The sequence below is a fragment of the Arctopsyche grandis genome, chromosome 4 (assembly GCF_051622035.1).
Source record: "Arctopsyche grandis isolate Sample6627 chromosome 4, ASM5162203v2, whole genome shotgun sequence".
Classification (NCBI taxonomy): domain Eukaryota; kingdom Metazoa; phylum Arthropoda; class Insecta; order Trichoptera; family Hydropsychidae; genus Arctopsyche; species Arctopsyche grandis.
This window is the reverse complement of record NC_135358.1, coordinates 30027405-30042606: the sequence shown is the minus strand read 5'-3', so window position 1 is coordinate 30042606 and position 15202 is coordinate 30027405. Positions and strand designations below refer to the sequence as shown.

The following is a 15202-nucleotide window of genomic DNA, read 5'->3' as shown; positions in this document are numbered from 1 at the left end:
TTATGCTTATGCATGATTCTTGTGGTTTTTACGCATTTACTTTTAGAATATGTTATATTACGATACATTATCTCCCACATTTCATTCACACTATCACCATCCTTTCCCCATACACACTCCTTTAACAATTCATTCATCAATTGATAATCAATGTTTTCTCTTTCAGTCACCTGCATATTTTTAAGTCCTCCGTTACTAAACCGCTGTCCCAAAAACATGTTGACAATAGAATGGTCTCCTATTTTCGGTACATCTTTCACCTCACACCGCAGATCCATTATATTTGTTATAACCAAATCAATGAGAGAGCTTGATAAATTATTCACTCTCGTTGCTTCCGTCACTTTTTGTTTAAAACCCAATTCATTTACCCAATTTCTCAACTTTTTTACATAAAATTCTTCTGTCTGTAACCAATTAAAATTCCAGTCCCCAAACATAATTATATTTTTACTCACATCTATACTTCTTTCACTCAATTCTTCTAAAAATTTAAGAAATCTTCCACTTCTACCATTCGGAGAGCGGTAAATTACTAGCAAAAACACAGTAACTCCATTCACAAGCAGATCCACACCAATTGTCCAAAACTCACCATCAACCTTATTAACTATTACATTACCGTAACTTAAATCATCCCTTAAATACAATAGTACCCCACCCGTATGTCTAGAATTAGAGTCACATCTCAAAACACAATATCCATCTATATTCAGCTCAAAATCTTCAAAATCACTAGTTACATGCGTTTCACTTAAACCTATAAATAATGGTTTTTGACTTACAGTTAAACTCCAAACCTCATCCTTGTGAGCAAAAAAACTTTGTACATTTATACCGATACCTTTTGGTGGTTGCTATATATTATTATACTTAATTCTATTTCTCATTAATTCTATATTTCTTTTATATACACTGCACTTAGTGTCCAACGGTCCGTGATTTGTGTTCAAATTTAATTTTAATTTATTATTACTTTTAAAGCAATTATTACATTTTATTATTTTATTGTTACATCCCTCGCTTTTGTGCCCTTCTTCTCCACATTTCGCACATGTCACCTTGTTTCTACAATCCACCGCTTTGTGATTAAATCCGTAACAATTTAGACATCTTAGAATATTAATTTCTTCAAAAACCCTACATCTATCCCAATTTATATTTACTTTTCCATCTTCAATAAATCTTTTAAATGTATTGCAATCTACTTCCACTATCGCATTATATTTATTATTTTTTCTACTTTTCCATATTTTTAACACCTTCAGTTCACCATCATTTATAACTTCTTGATTTTGATTCATCAAACACTCAGCCAACTGTTCACTTGTAAGTTCCTCCGACATATCTACAATTTTAATTTTGGGATTTTTTAATTCCCCTCTTTTAACATTATAATTCTCCCCTAATTTATTTTCTACTTCTTTTATTAATTTAATACTATCCTGTGCACTGTTACACGTTACAGCAATGCCCCCTTTACCGATTTTTTTAACCCCTTGTATTCCTATTTTTAGTTCCTTGGGTTTTATTAAACTTTTGCATTCTTCCTTTGTTTTGTCCGTTTCTTGGATTTTTTTCGGAACAATTATTGTTATGTCTTTATTATTCTTCTTAAGTGCATTTGCATAACTTAAACTATTTTCACTCTTATTTACACTTTTTAAAATGTTTAATTCACTGTTGGTTTTTATTATATTTATGTCTTTTTGTATATTGTTTTTCAAATTTTTAAATTCACTTCTTAATTCACATATTACATCCAAAAATTGTTCCTTATCATTATTTTCATTTTCACAAATATATTCAACTAATTTTTTTACTGATGTAATTAAAAATGTCTTATTGTCATTTGATATACTGTTAGTTTTTGTGGTCAAAATGTCCATAATTTTTTTTTCAATTGTTATTACTTCACTTATGCGTTCTGATGCCATTATTATACACTTAGAACGTACACATAATTATATATTACAAATTTATTTTTAATTTTTTAATTGTTACAATTTCGTTGTCCAAATCGCCACACACGTAATCAACGTCTGTACACGATCACGACACGAACGAATAAATTTTATTTGCTATAAATTTTCCAGGAATTTGTCGAATATGCCTAATTTTGACGCTTGGGCAAGCAATTCAAATCAACCTTGCATGGAATTTCATACGGAAAAAAAACGCATGTTGTTATTAAAACAATGCAAACATTATGCGAAATCCACGATATTATACTGCTCGGATTGCATTATAATATAATAATTTCGATGTTGTTGTGAAAGTACATAGTTGCGAAAGTTTCCCGATATACTGCACAGCGTCAGTTTATACGCATAGTACAGAAGTGGGTTGCAGGGGTTGTATTCTCGTTAGTAAACTAGGTTTCGAAGCACCGAAACGTTGCTATTATCCGCAAAATTGCATATGGAATGTTCGACCGGTACCAGAGTGCTTTGCATTTTAAAAACTGTGATGACAACCAAACGTGCTGAACTGTAGATCGAAATCATCAAGAGGATGTTATTAAAAAATATGTATCTACTTTTTCACACTAAAATGTATATGAAAAAATTGTAGAAATATAAATGGAAATACAGAATTTACTTTTCAGACGGAAAAACGCAATGTATGTATATTAAATGATAAACTAGTGTGTATGTGTATATATTTGTGTTCGCAAATTGAATTTTCATAAACAAAAAAATTGACGCAACGTTCGATCTGCTAAATGTATTCGACACATACAAAATTCAACACAAACAAAACAGTCATCAAATTTAAATTGAATATACAATTCCCAAGACGATTGGTGAGATATTGATCGAAACATCAAAAGAAAGTGATAATGGATAATTCTACATATTACGTAAAAAAGTATTTTAACATACGAACACTTCGAAGTAGTATTTTACACCTCGGTATGCGTTTGCATGTACATATGTACGTGGCTATGGAGGTTCTTTTCCTTTCCTTTTTATTCAGATATGGGTGTGGTAAATTCACTCTCGGGTATCGGGGATATAACATGCAGGTGTTGTAAGATTGATGCGAACTTGAGGGTATCGAAGTTCGCAAATGAAACAAAAGTGGTTCCTTGATGGCTGTTGTTTGAAAAAGATATCACTGTGGATTCGACTGGAAATGTCCTTCGTACGACAGCAAAAAATAAAAAAAAAATAAAGATTTATAATACCTACTCGCAAACGGAGAAAAATATTGCAAGTTTCTTTTGTCCTTGCTGAAAGATTTATTATTTTTATATAATATATAGATACTTGTGCGTTCTGAAGAGGGTTATTTTGTTTTCGTGTCTGTGGGACGAACAGTGAACCTCGTGTAGAATGAATTTTATTAGAATTAATTTTATAAATTGGAATTCTAGTACCAAATCATCAACATTCATAACCGTATTCATCTTTCGTTTACTTGCTTTCATACTTGAAAAAAAAAAACTATTTCAATATTTTTTTGTAGTTTCTTCATATGACAATTTGAACTAAACTCATGACCTTCACCTATATTATTAAGTACAAATTCCCCAGGATTTTTTTAATGTAATATTATAATATGTTGATGCATAATTTTTAAAAAATATCATTTTTCCATTAAAACTGTTACCAAATAACGTCAAAAGATAGCAAAAGATATTTCTCTAAGCAGATTAATCTCAATAATTTTGTCCCAATTAAGTATTTTATTTTACTATTAATATATTTTAAATTTAATTTATTCAAATGAATCAACAATTTAAATACTATTTAAAATTAAAAAATGTTTAGTCTCTTCAACAAATTTATTACAGAAGAATTAACTTTTAAAAGACTTAATATTTTATGAGTATAAGATATTTTTATCAAAAATTAACCGTCTTCATTGAAAAAAAATATGCTTTTTTACTTAACAGATGGGGCGATTGTTTTCTCGATTTATCGATCGTAGAGATGGTTGCCTACTATATTTAGCAATTTTTCAAGATCATTTAACTTCAGTTGGATAATTTATCGAAACTACCGTAAAATATTTAAAATTGAATAAAAAATTGCATAAAAGGTCTTTGTAAACATTGGATCAAAAAATTATTTTCAGTTCTTGAAAGACCTGCTTCGTACTATTTCCCACTAGATTTTTGAGTCCAAAAAGTCTGCACGAAAAGTCTACAAGTGATAAATTGTCCAACAAATTGCAAAAAAATAAAATCGCCCCATCTCTGTGCCCCCATTATGTATCAACTCAATATTTTGTATAGAAAAATAAAATATATAGAAAAATGCTTATTATATAACATAAAAATTTCACTGAACGGAAAAGCATAATAATACACAGCAATAATAATAAAGTCACATAAAATGTAAATACACTATGTATAGAAATATTAAAAATACATAGCGAATATAAATTTAGATTTAATTTTTTTTTTCAGTAAAACGCTTCTCAATCTGCACTTAGTTTCGAGAGAGCGAAAAACCAGTATTTTTACGGCGGCGTCATCTCATTACCCCATAGAATAGGCTTTATTACTCCCCGGGGGGTAATCATAAGTTGAGATACCGCGTTTTTTTCCAGCGAAAAACCGGCAAAGCGTCGAGCCCGCTTGTTATTTTTTTACACTGACTGGTTTCGTATATATGTATGTATATATACATATATTTTTATTTTTGAACATTTTCTCTCTGGAAACTACGTTAATTGTCTGCGCAGAGTGGAAATTAAATATTTACGAATAATGTGTAATTATTAGGAATACTTACATCGGACGAAGTGTGGTCGATGGGGGTGGGGGGTCCTGGGGGTCCAGGGGGTCCTGCAACTCCGGGTCTGCCATCCAGGCCCGGCAGGCCCTTAGGACCAGCGGGGCCCTCGGGACCCGAAGTACCTGTATCCCCCCTTTCCCCACGTTCCCCTCGCAACCCCATCACCCCGCGCTCTCCTGGTACTCCCGGTTGACCCTGTGAAAATTAAAAAAATCCTCAATGCACACATCCTTTCAAACATTTTAGACACAATGCGAATATTTTATTGTATTGTTTTTTGACACAATATATATCACAGTGAAATTATATTTTCAAAGACGTTTCAGTGAGATCATAATCATAACAAAAAGTGAGTATTGGAATCGATAGTCGGTTGTTTTTAATATTGATTGTGACTTTTAAATGCTTTAAAATATTAATATTTAATTATCTAGTGAATTTTAAATGTCGAATATACTTTTTTTTATACATTTTTTCCGTAAGTTAAAGAGCTTATTTCGATAATATTTCGCTTACCACGTTTATAAATATTGGTTTTCTATCTCAATATATTTTTTAACGGAGCGGTAAATTTCAATAATAAATATGATTGTTTTAAATTCAAAATTTTGTATGCTAATATTTTAAATGTTATAAACTTATAAAGCAATTTTTAAGTTATAAAATGATTTTTTATATGTCCTTTATTTTCTCTAAAATAGTTATTAATTAAACCGTAATTATTATTCATAATCATAAAAAATTAGCATGATAAATGACCCAAGTTGCACCAATCAATGACCAATTGTGTTTTGCATAGATTTTATACAATAATTTGCCTATTTTGCCTAGTTGAAATTTCTCCAACCAAATTTATAATCATATCAATTTGTATGCAAAATAAATGATGTACATATGTATAAAAAAAAGTATTTATCAAATGAACAGATCTGTCAAAAATCTACCCAAGATTTCCCAATTGAATGGAATACCCGTATTAACGCATGCAATTCTCGTTCTCGTTCCCGTTCCCATTTGTGACATCGAGCACATTTGAAATTATTCAATTATTTGTTTATTTTACCTGAATAACATAGGTCGCAATGCGAAAACATTTGAAATTCCCGTTTTTCCCGTTTCCGTTCCCATTTTAGGGCGGTTTTTTTACAGTAAGCTTCCTGGACATGTATACAACAAATTTTGAAAGTTCCATCGTATTCGTTTGAGTGGTTTCGGAGCATATACGAGACAGGCAGACAAACAGACATTAATTTAAATTTATATGTGTAGATCAACAAGAATGGATTTAAATCAAAAAATCATTCTCAAAACATTAAAATTAATAAACTGAAAAATCCATTAAGTCATCTTCTTTCGTTCAACATATGTACGTATGTACATATGCGTTTTTCCACATGAAACATTCGAATGAAACGATTCAAAATTTTCATCTTTGATCCCGACATGTCGCTTTCGTATTTGTATACGCACTTAGCTCATTTAGGGTTTGGCCAAACGGACCACGGGGTCGAATTAACCCAGCAGGCCACGAGAGAATCGGTCAAATTACCATCGTTCGGTCGGGTCGCTTCAAAATACCCACGTGCCGTGTTTACACGTCGAACATCCCCGAATACTCGACACGGGAAAAGTCCATGTAAACACAATTCATCAGAGAGAGGCTGAATTTGAACAAAATCGACAACTTCTTAATTAGACTTACGGTGAGACCAGGACCGCCTGTCCTTCCGTCTGCTCCAGGTGGTCCAGGAGGTCCTTGCAGGGTTTCCGGCATCGTGAAAGATTGTAATAGTTGGGTCATATTGCAACTACATTGCCCCGGAGGTCCATATCCCTCGCCGAATATTTGCTGTGGACAAATTCAGTTTGGTTTAATATAAATTTTGGCAGTTAAAATGATCAATTGTCGTGTTGAATGCGTGGGACAAACCTTTACGCGAGTTCCCTGAAGAATCAATGAAAGCATTGGAAAAATAAAGGAAAAACACATGTAGACATATGTATAGTATAAGGAAAACGACATGTATGTATGTTATCAATTTTTTTCATATGCTGTTTATAAACAGTCAATGATCTTTATATTACCTTTTTATAGCTAAGACGAAGCTTTCTATTCGTCTCAAAATGAAACGTTTTTAAAATGCAAATGATACCCAAAATGTTCTATTACTATCACATATAAAATGAAGATATAAATGTCTTTCAATGACTCTAAAACTGAATCCAACTCAAATGAATGCTCGTTATTTTATCGCTTTAAAATTATGTTTTAAATACACGCTAAATTTCAAATCATCAAAGGGTTCAAGTGAAATAAAAATATAGCAATAAAATCTTCAATGCTGTGTGATATATTTTTAAATAAAATTTATTATTACACACAAAGCTAATATTTTTTAATATGTAATAATAGAGCTAATAAATTTGTTATTATACTGAAGTTCATTTTTTTTTAAATTTTAATATATGAGCTTTGTAAAAGCAGAAATAAATTAATATCAAAAACTGTAGTAGGTACTTTGTATGTACATATGTTCATATATGATATTATAAAAAATTTTGGTTGGTTTGCTTTATCTTATGTATCATTTTTTAGTTGTTATTGTATATGTTGCATACCTATTATAAAGATAAGGCAATTAAATCATAGAGGTTACTTTCAGGTCAAAAATCTTCAAAAGTAATATACAAAGGTATATGAAAAATCAACGTTTAAGTGTATTTTGCAATTTAAATAATCGCTTTTGATCAATTGGATTTTGTATGTTTCTTTCAACCGTTGCTTTCAGTGCATGTTTCGTATGTGTAAATTGCTATTATATGCAAAAGTTAACCCAGTGCACACGGCGGGCTAAAAAGCTTTTACTTTAAACGTTTGCAGGTATTATATCAGATGTAAGCGAAGCAAAGTGTATTCGCCGTACTAAGATGTTCTTTGTTGAGGAAAAACATTTCCCCGCCGTGCCGGAAAAGCCCCTCCAGTTGGAGCGGAAAAAACAACTTTGATTCACTCGAAGCGAGGCTAAAGCGCCGATATAATTTTTGCGAGTATAAAGTTTCAGTCTTATTAATTAGTGCAATTTTAATAATTGAAAATTCGTTTTAAACGAGCAAACTTACGAACAAAGAGAATAATATACCTACATATACGTATACAAGTAAACATATAATACATATTCTAGGAGTTATTTCCATAGTAATTTGGCACTTACATCGTCTCCATATCCAGAACCGGAGCCGATGGAATCGCTTGTTATGGACGTTGACCCGGATCCAGGAAGACCAGGTGGACCTGGAGGACCTGGAGGACCTGGAGGGCCTCGGATTACCTCTCCTGGACTACCCTGAAAGAAGAAAAATAACGACAATTAATAATGATATTTTCATATATTAGTATATTTCTGACATATTGAACAATAAAAGTTATCCCATTGTATTATTAAATTATCGAAGCTATGCAAACCAGAACCAATTCATATAATACATTATAGAAACCTCATACGCATATACAATTATTTTATGCATGTAAATATTTAAGATTGCAATCACATTCAACATAGAGTTGCAGTGATAAAAATACTTGTCAATTGATTTGCAATGCTGATTCTAAATTTAATTTTGAATTTAGAATTCAATTCTGCGTCCGGTGAATATACATATTTAAACTTGGAATGCGGAGAACATATTCAGAGTTTCTAATCATTCGAAGTCTTTTGACGTAATATTCATAGCATTTATATAGCGACATAAAAAGTGGTGCGTGTCTGAAAAAAATCTTCAATACGACTTCCTATACATAATAAACGAATCAACTGAAAATTGATGATGACTCATACGATAAAGATGATTATAAATCATTATAATAAACGTTAGATTATTCTTCTAGACATATTTCAGCAGTAGATTTACATCATTGTAATTATATATTGTGTTATTCTGTTCTCGTAAACGGTTGTGTCGTACGATATTAAACACAATCCAAAATTAACGATTAAATCATGATTTGCATTTGGAAATAGCACGTCAACGGTTGCGTGCACATTAAAATGATTTGAGTGACAGATCAGATAAATAATTTATGCATTTATTTAACGAGACAAATACGCATGACGATCATCATTTATTACGGCGATGTTGGCCTTGCATTTAAAAATAATTCGATGCGGTTTTATTTCGGAGTGGTAGGTTTTAAGGGGATCTGATTGATCGATTTGAGAAAAAAGTCTACTCTTTTTTACGGCCCTCGTGGGAAAAAACGGAACAATCTTGCAAATACGAGATAAATGAATTATTATTTTTTTATTTCATTAGCGAGTCAAAGACGACGCGATCTCCCAATGAGGAAAACTGTATTGCTTACGAATGTTTGATTTAAAAAATTGAAATTGAGTGTACGTATAATATTTCTAAAATATTCTTACGGCAAACACGAGGGCGGATCACTCAGTGAAAAATGAACCGGAAGCTGTTGAAACTGAAGTAAATTGATGGATGCTTGAAAAAGATACAAAAACCGTTTACGAGCATATATTATACCTACATATATAATACATATATTGAACTTTTTTTACAACAAACTTTCCTAGAATCTAGATCAGGGGATCTTTACTAAATGTTTCACGCAATCTTTAGAAAGATTTTAGGCAGTACGTGATCAGTCATTGGAAAAAATCTATTTATCAACTATATTTGTATTAGCTTTGAATCTGATATTTTTGATATGATATTTTTTTTGGATCATGTAGTAATCATCCCAAATCGACACCGTGGCCAAATGTGTATATAATACGAATTGAAATCATAATTAGACAATAACTGTAACGATATGAGCTGATTTCTTTGGAACCGTTTCGACAATTAAATCAGATAATTTGTGCCAACTCTGACTAGAAAAGATCGATCATAAATATCCAATTTTTTTTACCAATGAATTGGATATAAGCTTAGATTTATATGTATGGTTTTATCAATGATTTGTGGATCCATGGTTTAAAGTTGAACCGTGGATTAAAAATCCTTTTATTTATTATTTGAGCTATTATGACGTAACCAAGGCTTATGATTCATCGATCTTAAAAGAAAAAAACTCAAAAGAGAGATTTATTTTTGGTAATAAAACAAAATATTTCCATATTAACCTTTGAAGGACGGAGCGTCGAGATCGAACGAGTGACCCGAACCGGGGTCGAGTAAGACCCCAGTATTTTTTAATGAAAATACTGCTTTTATTATAAAGTTTTAGTCCTATAGCATTTTTTGACTACTTTTGTATTAAATAATAACGACAAGCATCAACACGCAAACGCACATAGGTAAGGCCAACAGGCGACTGCATGACTCAATAGCCACGCGCCAAAAGCGACGAAAACAATAGGTTACGAAAATATAGCTGTCTCTTTCTCTCGCATTGATTCATCCATCAAAAAGAATATGCAAGCGAACAGTCAAAAACATGACTTATCGCTACCGCCTATAAGTCATACTTTGGAACTTAGAAATTTATTTTTTTACGATGCACTCCTTTTTTAAATCATACAAAATCTATTAAAATAAATTTCATGTAGTTCATTCTAAGAATACAAGAAATATAGGATGAATATGTGGCTTTTAAAACCACATAGTTATTATGAAAAATGTAAAAATTGGGGCACTATATATATATATATATATATATATATATATATATATATATATATATATATATATATATATATATATATATATACATATATATACATATATATATATATATATATATACATATATATATATATATATATATATATATATATATATATATATATATATATATATATATATATATATATATATATATATATATATATATATCATAATTTGTGTATATATTTATTGATTTTTGGTAATTTTATTTCAAATATCTGGTTTCCTTTGTAGTTTTAGTATACATAAGAAGAGATGAGAGTTCGTGGATCAAAAAAGGTTAAGAATTTTCGTTCTAGCTGATATAAACTCATGCCGGAGTTTCAGTAAAATGAGAGAGTGATTCAAATAAAATACGGAATATTAAAATACACAGATAGCATGACTTTAATAAATTAATTCGAGAGATCGCAATATTTATGTATACATAAAGAGTGAACTACTATTATATATAAGCTGGAAACGTGCATAGAGGAAAGAGTGGCTCAGACTAGAGTGAGAATTAATAGAACGACCTCTTTCAAAGGAGATTTTCCAGTCCGCTTAAATTCGATGAAAATTAAGTTAACCCCAGCAGTTCCATGAATATTTCATAAATTCAAAAATTATTCACGTTCGCATTTAATATTTTGAATATATGTATACCTGCATCATATCGGCGTATCTCTTTCGGTGTCTGATCTTGTGTGTAAAATTATCGCAGAGTGCAATGTCGACTATCAAAATTACGATCCACATTTCTGGTGTGTTCATTTTAAAACACTTAAAATGTGAAATGATTTACAAAGACGGTTTTAAGATAAGTACACGAGTCATCCGATCAAAGTGTCGCGGAACACTGATAATCACTTTTGCATTCGGTAGTAAAAAAAAGTCGTTTAAGACGCGAAGGCCGATGCTTTTGTTTGCCAAAAAGGAAAAAAATGTAGACGAAAAAATCATATTTGAGAAGATTGAACGTGTATTGACGGCTTGAGCAAAGTCATCGTAGTAATTACATGTACATGGATGCTTTTGCGATTTGAAAAAAAAAACGCTATTGAAGGTCGACGTTTCTTTGACGTAACGTAAATTTGATAAGAAAAAATATTTGAATATTTCAAGTATTAAAAAAAATTGATTAAATTCGGTGTTTTTGAAAAGTCTGCTCGATGTCTGGTGAATAATTTTGATAGAAGCGATATATTATACGTGTAATTTAAATAAAAATGTATTGAAATCGAAATAAGTATGTATGTTTTGATAAATGAATACTGATATGGTTTTTTTTTGTTGTACTTTTTATGTGATTAAAAGTGTCTTATTATATATTTCACATTGTGTTAAATCGCAAAGTGGACTTCGTGGTTGGAAATATTCTCAAAATGGCATTTTCCAAGGCCAAATGCAGATTTTATAAGCAAGTTTATGATATTGGGGTAGCTTGAAGTGGTTCATACTGAATTTATTGCTTTATTATATTATATTCATAAAGACGTTGAATTCGCGACATTTTAATAAAATTTGAAATATAGCAATAAGAAAGTGTGAGTAACACGTTAATGCCAAATGTAACATACACATAAAACATGTCGAAAATAACTATTTATTTCCGTGTATAATATTGTTGTTTTAAGGAATTGGAAAAACTTTATGTTACGAGAAGTCAATAATCGATGACGAAGCTCGTAAAATTTTAAAGCTTTTTTAGTAATGGGCTTAAGCTCGTATCGAAGGGTTGTGAAAGTCACCCGCTACAAAATATGCAAATTTAAAAGGTTTTCTTGGGAAACCAGGTGATTTAGAACTTTAAGTACGGGAAAATAGTGAAAAAATCCAAGCTCTTCACAACGCTCGTATAATAAAACACCCTTTCGCAGCCGTATTCCGAAAATTATGCATAATTCAATTATAAACACACGTAAATCAAATATGAGTTATACTATGAAAGGCCCTGAATTATAGATTTCTTATGAAATATACTCGTTCTTATAATGCGTGATGAATTTTTTCAATAAATTTCTTTAAGAGCACCATCATTCACAAGATTCCACCGTGTAAGCGAGTACATATAGGAGGTTTCGAGTCTTTTGAAACACCCACAAAGAATATGGAGGTCTTTTTTTTTTCAGTTTCCAGGGGGAAAAAAACGGCGTGATAAATTGTAATGGTTTCAATACATTTCGTTTTACAATCTCCTTCTCTCGTTAATATTACGCCAGTCAGGAATGTTGCAATTACACGTAGGATCAAGAAAATCTTCTCGATAAATACGATGAAACTCTGAAAATGTTCCATTTCGACGCACACGAATTTATCAAAGGCATCCTTTGTACAATGTACGAGTCTAATGAAGAAAGATTATTTTCTCTGTATTAATGATTTAATGAAAAAAAAAAACGGGTTGCTTACCTTTGGCCCTCGATCGCCTTTTTCTCCTCTGTGACCCCATTTGTAATCTGTATGAAAAAACACAAACAAAGTTAGAATTCAATAGTCAAATATAAAATGAAATGGAGTTGATAGAAAGTAATATTCGACTGGAATATTTTTTTGTAACATTTTTTTTTCTGAATGTTTACCGTTAGACATTTTTTTTATTATTTAAAAAGATGAAAAAAGGTCAACTTTTAGCAGAAGCCTAAAGGAAATAAACACATTGAATATTGTAATGAATAAAAGTTTTTTCATAAATTAAAATCTCATATGAAAATTTCTCTTTGCGAATCAAATACTTCCAAGCGAAATTTATGTAAATATAAACAAAATTTATCTTTGCTCAAAAGTTGATATAAAATCATAAATGTTTCGATATTAATATGCGCTAAATATGTTGTTGGTTAATTTAATAATGTTTAAATTTATTTTAAATAAACCCTGATTAGTTTAACTATCGCTAAATAATAAATTGAAAGCAATTACAAAGCCTAAAAATTTTCTCATAATAGAAATTATCTAAAAATATTCAACTTTTTTCTTTAATTGTTTGGTGACCTATCAGCTTATCATTGAGATATTTTATGCATTTTAAGTTATGTTTCATAGACATATGTATGTATATCATTTAATATATAATTTCGAAAGATACTTTGTATGTACATACATGTGTATGTAAGTTTTGGTTCGTAGAATCCGTGACGTTATCGAAAAAATTTAATTTTACATGACGACGATATCGATATCGAATTCGATTACTTTTTCAGTTCCGGATCCGGATTCCTTTTTTAGTTTCGGTTCTCGATTCCTGTTTCAGTTCCAATTTCAACTTCAATTCCGATTCCCGGTTCCAATTTCTGTTCCGATTCCCTATATATATAAAAAATTCGTTTCTGATGGGCTGTCGTTGAATATTATTTTTTTCAATTCAAATTAATTTAATAAAAAAATAAATGCATGTTGACTATTAGATTAGCTATGTGTAAGCGGTTTATATCATAAATATAGAGCAAAGTCAGGTAAAACCACTAGTACTTTATAAAATTATATGCATTACATTTTCTATTGATATAAAATAAAACAAGTAAGAGAAGAACAATTATTTCATGCGACTTTCTCTTTATATGAAATTTCAATAAGTTAACTTAATACTACGAATCTTGATCTATCGTATATATTTCGAAAATATAAATTAAGTTTGGACATTATACATAGTTTTAAAAATGTACAAGATATGCTAAATGAATTTAAAAAATAATTATTTCGTTGATTCGCCGCACTCTCGGGAAGACGAGCAGACTAAAACTCGAACTTTTTTAATATAACCCTCCTTTAGGAGGATGATTTGTAAAGTTAACGTGCTCCAAATATGAAACTGGAGAAAGTTTTTCCACCGTCGCAGCCAAACGAAAACACACTCGGAATGACTCTTCGATAACATTCGCATTTTTATCGCGAGAAAACTTTTTCGCCGTCCAGAAAATACATATTTTCCGAAATTAAAATGCACCAGCTCTGGTGCGAAATGTTCACACAAAACGTGTGCACTTCCGAATAAATATTCCATTGAGAGCCGACTTCTTTTTTTTTTAAATTTAATTTCGATGCGAAAAAACGTGACGCAACAAAGGGCCGGTCGGCATTGGTATTAAAATCACGTACGGATTAAAATATTTTTCCCCGCAACGACGATTCGCCGATGTGGTGTCAAAGGCTTAAAAACAAATTTGGAACACCTGATGTAACTCTCCTTAATTAAATATGTACACACATTTGCAAATATTCGTACTACCCCGTACGACGGGAAAATACATGTCAAATTTTCCCGGAATATATACATTTTTTTTTTTTTGGGAGGGAGAGGGAGTGAGTAGTTTAGTTGTGTGCCGAATACAATATCGTATGCCATGTGCGGAATATGAAATCACGGCGTCCTTTTGACAATGTGAAACGTAAGCATTATTAACCCGGGGCAAGGATGTGTGTGCCGATGCCGAGATGGCCCCGGGCCCGTAAGGGTTTAACCCTTTTCGCGCGGCTCGCCAAATTTACCCGCACACGTAAGGTTTCCTCGGTATTGATCAGAAATACGTTCCTCGAACCAGATTACTAACCCATGCCGTGAGATTGTTATGTTAATTAAATACATTATACGTGTACATATATAGGTATAATATAACTATCAACTATTAAGGGATGTATAATATGTATATTTGGCAAACGCTCATAAATGTAATATACGTATACATGCATACACACATACGTACCCGTATATTTGAAACATTATGGAATATAATATAAAACTCACGCTACGATTCTTTCATATTATTACATTGTTGTAGATATTTCATATTGTT

The 15202-nt window shown here is 31.1% G+C and overlaps 1 protein-coding gene across 4 annotated transcripts in view; it reads right to left on the bottom strand.

Moving 5' to 3' along the window:
* The window catches only part of LOC143911028 (uncharacterized), a 440832-nt gene that overhangs the window by 49290 nt on the left and 376340 nt on the right, over positions 1-15202 (bottom strand). For all 4 annotated transcript variants that reach the window (XM_077429735.1, XM_077429737.1, XM_077429736.1 and 1 more), the window contains 4 exons: positions 12822-12868; positions 7961-8092; positions 6451-6597; positions 4746-4943 (listed from right to left, as the gene is read on the bottom strand). In XM_077429735.1, coding sequence (XP_077285861.1) covers positions 4746-4943; positions 6451-6597; positions 7961-8092; positions 12822-12868 — 524 coding nt within the window. The remainder of the gene's footprint in view (positions 1-4745; positions 4944-6450; positions 6598-7960; positions 8093-12821; positions 12869-15202) is intronic.